Source organism: Prosopis cineraria, unplaced genomic scaffold (genome assembly GCF_029017545.1).
Source record: "Prosopis cineraria cultivar Desert tree isolate PC_DT_omini unplaced genomic scaffold, ASM2901754v1 PC2, whole genome shotgun sequence".
NCBI lineage: Eukaryota > Viridiplantae > Streptophyta > Magnoliopsida > Fabales > Fabaceae > Prosopis > Prosopis cineraria.
In genome coordinates, this window is record NW_026555333.1 from 8,123,576 (window position 1) to 8,138,055 (window position 14,480).

Genomic DNA, 14,480 nt, shown 5'->3' on the forward strand with positions numbered 1-14,480 from the left:
CTGTCCGTCCTCTGAGAGAGCTCCTAGTCTCCCACCCCTCGAGTATTGTGCAAATTTCGAAGGTCGCCATTAGCAGAGAGCTTAAAGGGCAATCTCGCCGCTCCACCGCAAAGAGAGGCTTCTTCCTCTGCAGCACCAACAACATCGACGCTGCGGCTGCAGTTTATTCGGTGGCTTCGCCAGTGTTGTTTTCCCGGCGTCTCCGTTAATAGTTCTTTAGTTTATTTGCCGGTTAGTTTGCGAAAAAACATTGCTTTTCCCTGTTTAGGCCTTACTCATTAGTAAAGGATAAACTGAGAAAAGGGACTAGGTTTTTTTTTTTTTTTTGGTTCTTTATTATTGGTCGGAGCCAGTATGAGAGAATGTCAAGTAATCATACTTTTATTTTAATCGCATTGTGTGATTGTCTTTTTACCTCGGGTATGCTACCGGATTCGAGGTCTTTATGGAATGGTGCATTAAGATTTTCTTGGCCCATTTTTGCAGGTCACATAACTACTTTTGTCCGATCTGCTGTGGCTAGAAGAACTAGTTTTGGTTGGGGATAAATTTTTAAGGGAAAGGATTTTGGCAGACAGTGTAGAAAGGAGTCATGGGTGTCGATGTTAGTTCTAGTAAGGGTAGCGGGAAGCATTCCAGGGCGGTTGATAATATGGAGGAGGACGATCAAGGCTTGTCAAATGTAAGCGAGCTGGGGAAAGAAAACCTCCAAAGTTTGTGTAAGAAGGCTACAATGTTATTCTTTGATGAGTACGGGCTGATCAGTCACCAGATCAACTCCTACAACGAGTTCATCAGCCATGGCCTGCAGCATGTTTTTGATTCATTTGGGGAGCTAAATGTTGACCCTGGGTTTGATCCCTCAAAGAAGGGTGATAAAGACTGGCGATATGCTTCAGTGAGGTTTGGGAAAGTTACCCTTGATCAGCCCACATTCTGGGGTGGTGAAGGAAATGTGAAAGAGTTCAAGATGCTTCCTAGGCATGCCCGCTTGCAGAGGATGACGTATTCATCGAAAATTAAAGTGGAGGTTCATGTTCAGGTAATTATAACTGAAATGTTTTGCCAAAAAGTAATTACTTTTGCATTTGGTTCCTTGCCAATGTTCTATCGGTGAGCTTTTGCTCAACTTATGTTGAGGTTTGAGGGATATCCTGGTAACTGGTTATTCGTTGATGATGAAAAAAATGTTGCTCTTCGGAATAAAATTGTTCATGAAATCAGGAGAGAATCATTTTCTTCTTCTTATCGTTTTTCCCTTTTTGGTCTTCGATTCAAATAGCTGTTTAAGCGATTGCTTTTCGTTCAATTTGATTTGCTAAACTTTAATGAGGAAGCCTTTGTGATTCTCTAGAGCTGAGTGAATGATTTGATGAATTATGCTTGTATGCCATGTCTCTCCGGATGGGCAATTTTTTGGTGCATGTTCTGATAGTTTTGAAAAGTATATACCAATATATTTTGTGTTCGTATCAATTTTAGATATATATCCAAAAACTGGTTAGAAGCGACAAATTTAAGACTGGGAAAGAACAGTACGTTGATAAAGAGTCTGTCATGGAGGACAGCAGGGAAATAACTGTTGGGCGATTGCCTGTCATGGTGAAGTCTGATATATGCTGGATGAAAGGAGCTGACAAAGGGGATTGTGATTATGATCTTGGAGGCTACTTTCTGATCAAGGGTGCGGAGAAGGTTAGCTGAATTCATCATGTAAATTTTAGTCCTGTTTTCAATTGTTTATGCTAATAAATTCATGGGAAGAAATTCAATTCCTTCTTTTAGAATAAGATTTTACTTGTGGTATGGTGAAGAGAGAGAGTTTCATATTGAGTTCTGCATTAATGCATTTTGAGACGGTCCTTTGTAGTAAGTTTCTACAATTGTTGGTGCTTTGCAGTAATAATTAGCTCCCATTCATCCATTCCCATGGCAGAATTTATGTGGCTTCCTTTTACAGTTTCGTTATCCATTATTTTTTTTTTTTTTAGTCTTTAATATTTCATTCCTATAACTTTCTTTGTTACTGCTTTAGCACGTATTTTATATAAATTTGTTGCAGACATTTATTGCACAAGAGCAAATCTATCCAAAGAGGCTTTGGATTATAAACAATCCATGGGCAGTTTCATACAAGTCACTGACGAAGAGGAATAGGCTAGTTATCAAGCTGGTAGGGAATCCCCGAAGTGAAGATATTAAAGGTGGAGAGAAGGTGCTTACAGTATATTTTTTGTCAGTTGAGATTCCTGTATGGATACTATTTTTTGCCTTTGGTGTCTCATCAGACAAAGAGGTCATAGAGCTCATTGATTATGGTCATGATGAAGCTGATATTCAAAATATTCTCTTTGCATCCATTCGTGATGCTGATGACAGTTGTGAAGGCTTTCGGCGAGAGAATGTAGCCTGTAGTCACATAGAAGGACTAGTAAAACGCAGCCAATTTCCACCTACAGGATCTATTGAAGAGTGTCTGACTACATATGCTTTTCCCAATGCTAGAGGCATGAATAGAAAGGCACGCTTCCTTGCATATATGGTCAAGTGTCTATTGCTCGCATATAGTGGCCGTCGAAAATGTGATAACAGGGATGATTTCAGAAACAAGCGGCTTGACTTGGCTGGTGAATTGCTTGACCGGGAGCTGAGAGTGCATATTTCTCATGCTCGGAAGCGTTTGGCAAAAGTTTTGCAAAGAGACCTTTATGGGGATCGTGATATTCGTCCAATTGAGCACTATCTTGATGCATCCATAATTACAAATGGTCTTCAAAGGGCATTCTCAACTGGAGCGTGGTCACATCCTTATAAAAGGACTGAAAGGATATCTGGTGTGGTAGCAAATCTTGGGCGAACAAATCCATTGCAGACCATGGCTGAAATGAGAAGAACCAGGCAGCAGGTTCAGTACACTGGAAAGGTTGGAGATGCTAGATACCCGTAAGTTACTTTAAACTTGGTTTGTTTCCTTGTTTTTTCCCCCCTTACTCTGGGGAAGTGCACAGTGGGTGGGGCACTGTGGCAATGTTTGATAATTTTGATCCTCTTTGATTGAATGGTTATTCTGTGGCTGTTTGGTGTTTGTTTGCGTCAGTCACCAACGGCTGTGGTCATGCTGAAATATTAGAGTTAGATTTGTATCCTGTGTTTTTATATTTCTATCTCTCTTATCCTCACTTGTTGGAAATGAAACTTGCAAAATATGCTTTGAGCTTAGAAGAAAGGTTTGGATAAAGACTCATTAGATTTTTGTTAGAAAATTAAGGTTTGGGAAGGCCTGTGAATGAAGTCCTAAACCTGTTAGGATTAAGATGTCTACTAAATGCATGAGGAAGTCTGAGACATTAAATGACACTTTATAACCGCTAATTTCCTAAACCCATTCTCAAACACAGCAAATGATTGGGACTATAAAAATTACTGTACTCTTATCTTTATAATTGTGATTACTTGGTTTAACACTTGCAAGTGCTGCGTGTGTTACATTCTGGATATTGAGCTTCATGTTGACAATTGAAACTATCTTCCAAACTCCAATTTTTGCTGCATTATTATTAGCTTTTGATTAAATGGATCCAGTACAAGTTAATTCAAACTTGAGAAATATTAAAAATTCAAATGTCTCCTTCATTAAACTTGAGTTTAGGCCATGATTTCATTTGCTTTACAGAATGCATAGGCTATTATTTGGAAGTGATTTATTCTTATTAGTGGCTTTGGCTGTCTACTGACCCAGTTGAATGTATTTTTGTGGGTCCTGCGTTTTTATCTTTGAATTATTTAATTAGTGTCTTAAACATTCAATAAATATATCGTTTTGTGCATTTCATAAGATAAAACTATTGCTTTGATTTTATATTAATTGACTATTGTGACCACAGGCATCCTTCCCACTGGGGTAAGGTGTGTTTCCTCTCCACCCCAGATGGTGAAAATTGTGGACTTGTAAAAAATTTAGCTGTTACTGGACTAGTTAGTTCAAAAACAACTGAAAATATACTACCTCAGCTATTTGATTGTGGGATGGAAGAGCTGGTTGATGATACCTCTACTAAACTGGGTGGAAAGCACAAAATCTTCCTAAATGGGGATTGGGTTGGAGTGTGTGCAGACTCCTCTTCATTTGTGGTAGAGCTACGAAATAAACGACGTGGAAATGAATTGCCTCCTCAGGTTAGCTTTTAACCTGTCATTTTATGTTGGTTTTCTATGCTATGCAAGCCACAGGTTATTTATTTACTCTTTCTAGAGAACTTTGTACTGTATGTTAGTAAGTATGGTGATTATATTATTGTATGCTTTGTTTGAGCACCATACTGTGGTTACATTGGGTTAGACACCTCACTTGGTGTGCATATGATTGGATTATTTAATGCTTGGATGATCTTTTTTTTTAATAAATTGTTGCTCTGATGTTATTGAAGAGCTTCATAGTATATCAGTGATGCTATTATTGTTCCTTTCTGGGTTTGTCATAACTTTGTTCAGCACGTTATTTTATCCTCTTTCTCTGTGATTTTTCTGTTCTTAGATAAGTATTCTTGTTTTAATACAGATAATGAAGTTATTTGCAATATGTTTGTTTGGTTCAGTTTATTTCCTTCTGAAATTAGTGATTGACATTTTCCTTTTAGGTGGAAATAAAAAGGGATCAACTTCAACAAGAAGTGCGGATATACTCTGATGGCGGAAGGATTTTGCGTCCTCTTTTGGTAGTTGATAATTTAGGCAAGATTAAAAGGTCTGAATGGGATCAATCTTCTTTCCAGTCTCTTCTGAATGAAGGAGTAGTTGAGCTTATTGGGACAGAAGAAGAAGAGGACTGCTTTACTGCTTGGGGTGTTCAGCATTTATTTGCAGACGAAGCTAACAGTTCTATGAAGTACACACACTGTGAACTTGATATGTCATTCTTACTGGGTTTAAGCTGTTCTCTTGTACCGTTTGCTAATCATGATCATGCACGGAGGGTGCTCTACCAGTCTCAGAAGCACTCATCACAAGCTATTGGTTTTTCTACAACAAACCCGAGTATCAGAGTTGATACTTTGTCCCATCAGTTGCACTATCCCCAAAGGCCCCTTTTCCATACAATGACTTCTGACTGTCTTGGAAAACCAGAATATCCTCCTAGCCATCTAGTATTTCCAAAGCCTGAATTTTATAACGGGCAGAATGCGATTGTGGCTGTGAATGTGCATCTGGGATACAACCAAGAGGATTCCTTGGTGATGAATGCTGCTTCTTTGCAGCGTGGTATGTTTAGATCTGAGCACATCAGGAGTTACAAAGCTGAAATTGACAACAAGGAATCATCAGATAAGAAGCGAAAACCTGAGGACATCATAAATTTTGGAAAGATACAAAGCAAAATTGGTCGTGTTGATAGCCTGGATGATGATGGCTTTCCATATGTTGGGGCAAACTTGCAGAGTGGTGATATTATTATTGGGCGATGTGCAGATTCGGGGGCTGATCATAGTATAAAGCTGAAACACACTGAAAGGGGGTATGTTCAGAAGGTAGTGTTGTCATCAAATGATGAAGGCAAGAATTTTGCTGTGGTTTCTCTGAGACAGGTAAAAATAAATCCATTGTTACTTGAAAAGATGCCAGTCCAGATCGTGCATTCAGTGCATACAATCATGTGTATGGTTGCATAAGATAGTATTCTGAATATGTAGTTTCATATAATGAAACTGACTAGTCTGATAATCACGTTAAAATTTTATTGGTAGAAAATTCCGTCATCTACATTATCATTGCAGGTTCGGAGCCCAGTTCTTGGGGACAAATTCTCTAGTATGCATGGACAAAAGGGTGTCTTGGGATTTCTGGAGTCTCAGGAGAACTTTCCTTTTACAAATCAAGGGATTGTTCCTGATATTGTTATAAACCCACATGCATTTCCCTCACGGCAAACTCCTGGGCAGCTCTTAGAGGCTGCTTTAGGAAAGGGGATTGCTTGTGGTGGTAAATTGAAACATGCCACCCCTTTCTCTGCAGTCTCTGTTGAAGCCATCACCGATCAGCTCCACAGGTACAGTTTCGGAGCATGATACTAAAATTGTTAAATTATAATCATGGCATGTTGAGATTATATGAATGCATAATGTATGGTATATTCTGTAGAGTGACATATATTGTGACTTCTGCTTTGGCTTATTTTTGTGACATTGTGAGCATTCTGCTAATTGTTTGCCAACCATGTCTCTTTCAAACTTTTGAGATGGTCTAGCTTGCCTTTGCTACTGGCTCTATCAAATTTGGGAACTCTTTTTCCTTCTTGCTTATCTTCTCAATTGTAACTTCATGTTTTTGAGTAATGGCAGTGTTGGATTTTCAAGATGGGGAAATGAGAGAGTATACAATGGGAGAACTGGTGAGATGGTCCGTTCGCTTATATTTATGGGTCCTACATTCTACCAGCGACTGCACCACATGTCTGAGGACAAAGTAAAATTCCGGAACACTGGTCCAGTTCACCCGCTAACCCGGCAGCCTGTGGCAGACAGAAAGCGGTTTGGCGGTGTCAAGTTTGGTGAAATGGAGCGTGACTGCCTGATCGCGCATGGTGCATCCGCTAACCTGCATGAACGCCTCTGTACTCTCAGTGACTCCTCTCAGATGCACATTTGCCGGAAGTGCAAAAATGTTGCAAATGTGATTCTGCGCCCAGTGGCTGGCGGCCGTAAAGTAAGGGGTCCCTACTGCCGCTTCTGTGAATCGCTTGATGACATTGTCAAGGTCAGCGTGCCCTATGGAGCCAAATTATTGTGCCAGGAGCTTTTTAGCATGGGCATTAGTCTTAAATTTGAAACCCAACTCTGCTAAAGCCCTTTTCCTACATGTTCCTCGTGTAGCCTATGCCCTATATGCTGCTTTTCGGCCTGACTTTTTTTTCCTGAAATATCAGCTTCTTAAGTTGGAGTAAATATCCACTGTTTAAATCAGGATGATCCTTTGATGCCAGCGTGGACTTGGAGCATACAATTACCTTGTTTGTTCTCAAGTTTAGTGCATCTATCATCCTCGATTTGTTATTACATTTTCTTTTTTAAAAAAGTCCCACATGATTATTTTAATTTGATTGAATCAATAGAGACCAAAAAATGTTGGAGTTGTCAGTGAATCTGACAGTCATGGGTGGGAAAGCAACTGACTCCTGGCCTTAACAAAAATGTGAGGGAGGCAAGAAATTTCCTGGACTAGCCCATGACTTGCACCGCAAAAATACAGTGATGTTTGTGAGACACATTTTGTTGTCAGCCGGCAACAATCACCAATTTTTCACGGTCGTCTGTCCTATAGCAATGGCATATTGAAAAGGGTAAATGACAAATAAATTCTTTTGAAATAAAAAAATGATAATTTCATCCTATAAAATGTGATGATAATAATAGGGTGGTTTTAAGGTAACTTTTTATATGAAATTATTTTAGTATCTCTGTCACTTGTTACTAATTTTAGATGGTCACAAATTTAGTATAAATATTCATAAATTTAGTTTTACTAATGACTCAAATGATTGAAGAAATCATTTTTTTATCGACAATTTTCTTCAATCAATAAAGTTCAACTGATTTTATATAATTCATAAGTTTAGTATAAATATTTACCAATTTAATTTCATCAAGAATTAAAATAATTTAAAAAATCACAACTTTTTAAATTATAGAAAAGCCTTAAAATAATTTCACACAAATTTAATCTAAACAAAAACTCCTTAAGACTTTCACTATTATTATTATATTTCATAAGAGTAAATTGTTATTTTCTTATTTTATAAAGATTTATTTGTCATGTTGCTTATTGAAAAACTAATATTTCTCGTCAACTCCTAGAAGGAATTTTTCCTGTCATTAACGAGGGCCTCAACCCAATTCATAAAAAGATTACGGGGGTAAAAGGCTCCCCAGATTCAGGAGTCTTTCTAAAGACCCCGCGCACTATTCCGCACTCGCCCCAATATCTTCATCCAAAACAAGATTATATCTTAACCTTTCAAATATTGATCTAATGGTTAGAAAAGGAAAGGGGGGAAGGGAAGATGCTGCCCTCCCTTTTAAGTTTTCCTTCACTTCAGTAATTCACAAATTCACAACTTATAATAGTGCAAGATTTTATAAATTTTATATTTTAGAATAGCACACTGGTGACACAAGCTATTTGCAAAATATTATAGGAAACTCTTGTTAAGAAAGCTAATTTCTACTCCCCCCCTTTTCTGAAACTTCACCCCATGGCTGTTGACCTAGAATTTCTACAGTTTCTTAACCCTGCTTGTAGTTAACTCAGCAATAATTGGTTTTTAATTATTACTAATTCATGAAATATTGAAGCCCAAGAAAGGCACCATCAACTGGTTTTTTTAGCTGCAATAATGCACTCACACGAAGATTTTTGCTCCCCCTATTATATTCTCCTAAGCAAGTTAATGGAAAGGTAACAGCAAATTGGATTCAAGACATGTGACGAGTGAAGACCAAAAATTACGGCTGAAGTCGGAATTCATTCAACCTTCCAACAAGAACGGAAGAAAAGGGAAGGACCACTACATTTTTATGCTATTCCAACAAAGATCCCCCCCACCCCCCCCCCCCCAACCCTTTTTTTGAACACTGTTCGTAGAGTTCGAAAGCTTCATAAATAAAGTGACTACCCTTGCCGCTGCTTACGGGTATTGACCATGCTTCACATGTAAGGTTCCCTCAAGGCAGTGGGCAACTCCAGTTCAGACTCAACTTCATTACATGGAGAGAAATAACATTCAACCATGTCCTCTGATACTTCTTTTAAGTTAGGTGGGTCCCACTGCATTATTTTTTTTTTAAGATCAAATATATATATATATATATATTTAAAAAAAAAAAAAGATCCGCCGAATTAATAGAGGCACAGATATTGGGACAAAAAATGAATACCTTGGGTGCAAAATCTTTATCAACCAGTCTTGCTCGAACACCCTACACAGACAACAAGTCAAGTACAAATACGAACAAATGGAAGTGTACTATATGAAGAAAAAACATTGTCATACCTCGAGGAAATCAGAGGAGACCTGCTGAGAAATTCCACGAAGGGATATCCGGTATTCACGCAGAAGACATTTATCAAGAGTTTCAAATCTCCCTTCACGAATCTAAATTTGATCGCAAAAGTTAAAGCATTGATCAACTACAATCTGGGATGGAAATTAATAGTTAATAAGTGTACCGAAGGAGATGCTACTCACAGATCTTAAAGTAATTTTCAAACTCAACGGAGAGGCTTCTCTTATCTTTTTAAGTGCTGTTACACACCATTCATCGTAAGACTCCGTGGCTTCCTTCTCCTGAGTGAATATCAGTTCATGTTGAAAATAGTCAAGCACCAAATCAATTGGTCTTTCCCGTCGGATGGTGTAGACAACTAGCAGTATGACAAACTGACTTGTTTAGTGAAAGTGAACCACCTAGTTTCCTCCCATTTTATTTATTTTAGATTTTGGGGAGAGGTTGCCACCAGGGGTGGCCACAAACAAGTTATAACCGCGGAACTCCAAATTTGACCAACTACCAGAAACCTTGTTGCTAAGAATGTGAACTTTCAGGAAAATTGTCGTGCCAGCATAAAAAAATATCAAGGCTGATAGGTATGCAAGGGGGCTATCTGATTCATTGATGAGCCTGCATAGTCTTACAATTTATGTTCATTTATTGTGGGTCAAGGAAATTCAGTTGTGATATTAAATTGTCAATTTCTCTTAGCCTAATTATAAATCATGTATAAATTATTCCACAAGACGCTTACCAGAGCATCAATAATTTCCTCAACTGTATCATGGCTGAAACATCTATCAATTGTATCAATCCTGAGTCAAAAGTAGAATTAGACACTCAGAAGCAGAGAACTCACATAAAGTATAGTATAAGAGAACAAAAATACAAATAGAATAATAGATACACGAAAAGATGCCAGGTTGAAGGAGGGGAAGGTGGGGAGGGGGGTTGATGCAATGAATAATGTGTGAAACTCCAACAGAATGTTCCGGAAATAAGGAAGAGTTAACACAACATTACTTGCGAAGAATACTCCTACTGTCTGGATAAACAAGATCACCATACTGTGCCAGGGATGACTCTACAACAGAAGCATCATCTGTGACGAGTTTACCAAGGCGTTCTTCAAGCCAAGCAAGCCTCTGCCAATGGGAGCTGAGTTACTAAGTAACAGGAAAATTTAACGAAGGAAAGCACAAAATCAAAGTTAAAAACATACAGCATTTAGTGTATAGTGAGTCGCAAGGCCACAAGCAATCATCTCCACACCATTAAGCTTCTCTCCCGTAAGGGCCAGATATTCCCCTGCATAGCATAATATTAATTATAAAAAATTTTGCAACTTATTTTCCAGATTAGTTGAAAATTATCAACAAAAGTGCAACACGATACATACTTGCAGCATGAATATCTACAACTTCACACAAACCTCTACAGTTAATGGTTGTGGAAATATTTAGAAGAATTTCTTATTTAGGAGGAAGCATGTGCCAAATATGGTGCTACGTTCAGGTGCAGTCTAATATGTATTTAAACAATACATCCACCTCTAAGTCTCAAAGAATACTAAAATATCACACAGGAACCATGTTCTTAAATTGCAGGAAAAAGTTAATTACCTAAGTAGCCAGGTAAACGAGAGAGATAAAAGGAAGCCCCTGCATCCGGGTGAAAACCCATTTGAGCCTCTGGGTTAGAAAAAAGCTGCAAAGTTCAAACATTAGATCAATGCTCGTTACTTGAATTTACTGATTCACTTTAGGGGGAAAAAGAGTCTAGACCTAGAATATTGGGAGAAGATCATAACGTAGAAGTAATGAAATTCGAACTACTGTACTCAAATCATAGTGTTTCATACAACTGGTCTAGCACAATGGGTTAAGTTGGCAAGTATCTAAAAAATCACTTACAGTTTTATCAGTTACCACACGAAACATCCCTGGAAGTGAAATTCCAGCACCACATCCCATTGTTACACCATCCAAAATAGCAACCTGCATAAATGCGCGTGTAATTCCTTGCTCAGAAGTCATTTCAAATAGCCAGGCATAAATATTTATTGCAACTTCTCCCACAAAGGCCTCACAGCAAGAAATGGCAAAATCAAGCATAATATAGGAAAAATGTATTTTCCTTCATTTTGATCCAATTAAAAAGTAAGAAGATAGCCACCTCACATTTTCTGTGAGCAACCTTTTGAATTTCAATTAGTAATCCATTTTAACAATAATCAAAGAAATGTAAAATGTGCAGAAATATTTAATGATGGTATCGTTAAGTAATAATTTATACATAGGAAAACACAAAGTTGACTAATTTAAAATCAAGCTAGGAGAGTTATCACCCATTTAAGACCCAAAAATGCTTGAATTTGACATAGTCAATGTACTGGTCAAATAGTTATTACATAGACAACCCTATATCTCAGTCAAAAACATTTGAGATGATGCAATACTTCATGTGCCATATGTATGAGGGTTAAGAAATGGTTCAATACTTACATGGGGCTTAAGATAGGTTCCTTGAAGATATACGTACTTGTATAATGCATTGAAAAATTGTTTTGCTTCTTCAGCATTTCCTGGTCATCATAAGACTTAAAATATCATGAATGTCATCAACCCATCATTAATAATCAATAACTAGTAAGAAACTAACATTGTCATGAATGTAAAAACTACTTCTTGTAAAGAAGTAAATGCAAAACAACATAATTTTGTGAGCTAAACTAGATATTAATTACATATGATAGTCCTACCTTTCAAATAAACCGATTTGATGTGCTATACAAGTGATCCTAATTCTTAAAATATCTGAAATAACATTTTTATTTTTATTCATATAAGGGACCAAGCAATAAAAAAGGTTGAATTTTCCCTCCTACTTTGATTTCTTTGGCGGGACTCAATTTTCAGTGTGAGGCAGGTTAGTATGTTGTCATTCTCAGTTACCTTATTGCAGTATTCCGTATCAAGGATATACTCCAACTGTTGGTACTGTCTTGTTTATGGTTATGATTCCTTAATACCAAAAGGAAATAATGCCATGTAGGGTAAGATTTAATGGAACTAATTAGTGACGTTCAATCACTGAAATTATTTGATTCATTTCATAAAGCCTCCAGTGAGTTAACTTTATGATATAGGGCATTCACTAAATAAGCTACCATGTAGCGAGAAGTTGAAATGTGTAACACAAATACAACAACAACAACAACAACAACAAGCCTTTATCCCACTAGATGGAGTCGCCTACATGGATTGCAAGACATCATTGTGCTCTATTATTTATCAAACTTTTAGGAATATTATTAATTAAGAGATCGCGTTCAACAACTTCCAAGAGTGTTCTCTTAGGCCTTCCTCTGCCCCTCTTAATCGGGCTCAAAATTATATGTTCCACTCTTCTCACCGGTGCCTTCCTTGGTTTTTTTTATACATGTCCAAACCATCTCAACCGATTTTCTATCATTTTTTCTTCAATAGGTGCTACCCTCACTTTTTCGCGTACGTACTCATTTCGAATTTTACCTTTACGTGTATGTCTGCACATCCATCGTAACATTCTCATCTCTGCTACTCCAACTTTATGCTCTTGCTGTCCTGTTAGAGCCCAACATTTACTACTATATAACATTGCCGGTCTGATAGCAGTACGATAAAACTTTCCTTTAAGTTTATTAGGCACCTTACGATCGCAAATAACTTCTTTAGCTTTTCTCCAATTAAACCACCAAGCTTGAATCCTATGTGAAATATCCCCACTGATTTCGCCATCATGTTGAATAATGGCTCCTAAATATCTAAACTTTTCCACTTGAGGTATAATTTGATCTCTCAATTTTACTTCCAAATTACTGTCGACTAGTCTCTTATCAAATTTACAATATAAATATTCCGTCTTACTCCTACTCAGACGGAAACTTTTTGACTCCAATGTCCTCCTCCATAACTCAAGTTTGCAATTAAACTCTTTTCTTGTCTTTGCTATAAGAACTATATCATCAGCGAAGAGCATACATTTGGAAATTTCCCCTTGAATATGTTCTGTCAAAACATTTAAAATCAAGTTGAACAGATAAGGACTCAAAGATGATCCCTGATATAGTCCAATCGTTATAGGAAAATCCTTTGTTATGACATAAATAATTTGGCTGATTTCTAGTATGATTTATGAAATGATGAGATGTCATACAATACTATTTTGACATTACTTGAAACATATTTTGGTATTACTAGCTAATGAAGTGTCCGAAGATGCAATTAAATGATGAACTCATTTAGACAAGATCGAAATACAACATACCTTGACTCAGCAAGTGATAAAGCCTTACAACGTCTCCCCCAGAACAAAAGGCCCTGCCATTAGCCTTCATAAAACTCATGATATCAATTCAATCAAAACATTGATCCATCTTTATGAGAGAAAGGCCATAATCAAAGGCTTCACAGGACAAACCTTGATAAAGCCTACCAATTTAATAATATATATAGCTGTTTCCAACCCACCCTTACCACTAAGATGCAATAATTCATTAATAGGTGTGCTGAAAATATAATGGATAACGACATTTTTTTTTTTATTATTTTAACCATAACTAGGGAGACCTCATGGATGGAAAGCAGAAATTATCCTCCACTTTTTTAGTAGACAGGTAATAAATTTAAATAGTGAAATGCATAATGCTTCCATTCTGTAGTTCTACGCCAAGTTACTATCGTGAAATCAACCAGATACCTTCATTAAAACAAAGCCGATATCAGGACTATCTTCCCATGAAGTATACAATCTCGTCAGTCGAGATACCTACAAATGGAAACAGCCGCTACTTACGATATTTACGAAAGACGTACGAATTGAAATATCGAATGGACGAGTGGCCGGAAGAAACGAAGAAAGGCCTAACCATCGAAGTAGTGAGTGCATTAAGAGCATTTGGCCTGTTAAGAATAGCAGCTCTCGATATAGCTTTTCCTTCAACTAAAATCTAAATGTACAGAAAGAAACAGTAAGTAAAAATAAAATCGACGAATGGGCAGAAATTAATAGGACGCAAATATTAAACGATTTGTACAGGGCATTCCTGGACCTTTTGCCTTCTAAGATATAACCAAATCTTAGGTGATCAACCTGCACACACCTTCAGCTATAAAGCAAGCAAATCACGAAGGAGAATGCGAAAAAATGACCTGGTCTTGGCCGTCATCATGCTCGACATAGTTCGGTTGAGCAGAGAAGGCTCTCCGATGAAAGCTGCGGAATGAGCACCTATTCTCCGGTAGCAGAGCTTTCAATCTCTGCATCTTGTGCTCTCACTCGCTCCGCTTTCGAAAGTTCGCCACCGTTTGAGCTCTGGTGTCTGAAGTGAACGCCGTTACCGCGAGGTCCGAAGTCCATCAAAGGGGTCATGCCGATTTCAAATGGATGGGTAAATTG

At 37.6% G+C, this 14,480-nt stretch overlaps 2 protein-coding genes across 2 annotated transcripts; one reads left to right on the plus strand and one right to left on the minus strand.

Annotated features, from left to right (window-relative positions):
* Positions 1–6,938, plus strand: LOC129303116 (DNA-directed RNA polymerases IV and V subunit 2-like). Its single transcript, XM_054942185.1, has 8 exons — positions 1–231; positions 487–1,042; positions 1,483–1,695; positions 2,063–2,943; positions 3,885–4,176; positions 4,638–5,582; positions 5,772–6,043; positions 6,336–6,938. The coding sequence occupies exons 2-8, from the start codon at positions 593–595 to the stop codon at positions 6,835–6,837; spliced, it is 3,555 nt and encodes a 1,184-aa protein (XP_054798160.1). The 5' UTR covers positions 1–231; positions 487–592; the 3' UTR covers positions 6,838–6,938.
* Positions 6,939–8,286: 1,348 nt separating this feature from the next.
* On the minus strand, positions 8,287–14,480 carry LOC129302277 (3-hydroxyisobutyryl-CoA hydrolase-like protein 2, mitochondrial). Its single transcript, XM_054941043.1, has 14 exons — positions 14,234–14,480; positions 13,951–14,031; positions 13,782–13,850; positions 13,350–13,413; positions 11,546–11,625; positions 10,955–11,038; positions 10,664–10,748; positions 10,264–10,349; positions 10,065–10,186; positions 9,796–9,856; positions 9,239–9,337; positions 9,044–9,145; positions 8,928–8,969; positions 8,287–8,817 (listed from the first exon to the last, which is right to left on the minus strand). The coding sequence occupies exons 1-14, from the start codon at positions 14,345–14,347 to the stop codon at positions 8,698–8,700; spliced, it is 1,209 nt and encodes a 402-aa protein (XP_054797018.1). The 5' UTR covers positions 14,348–14,480; the 3' UTR covers positions 8,287–8,697.

Coding starts and splice junctions, on each gene's coding strand:
- LOC129303116 (XM_054942185.1), top strand. CDS start 593: ATGGGTGTCGATGTTAGTTCTAGTAAGGGTAGCGGGAAGCATTCCAGG. Junction 1,043..1,482: donor AAGTGGAGGTTCATGTTCAG/GTAATTATAACT, acceptor TATCAATTTTAG/ATATATATCCAAAAACTGGT. Junction 5,583..5,771: donor CTGTGGTTTCTCTGAGACAG/GTAAAAATAAAT, acceptor TTATCATTGCAG/GTTCGGAGCCCAGTTCTTGG.
- LOC129302277 (XM_054941043.1), bottom strand. CDS start 14,347: ATGCAGAGATTGAAAGCTCTGCTACCGGAGAATAGGTGCTCATTCCGC. Junction 10,749..10,954: donor GTGTGGTAACTGATAAAACT/GTAAGTGATTTT, acceptor TGAACTTTGCAG/CTTTTTTCTAACCCAGAGGC. Junction 10,187..10,263: donor CTCACTATACACTAAATGCT/GTATGTTTTTAA, acceptor TCCCATTGGCAG/AGGCTTGCTTGGCTTGAAGA.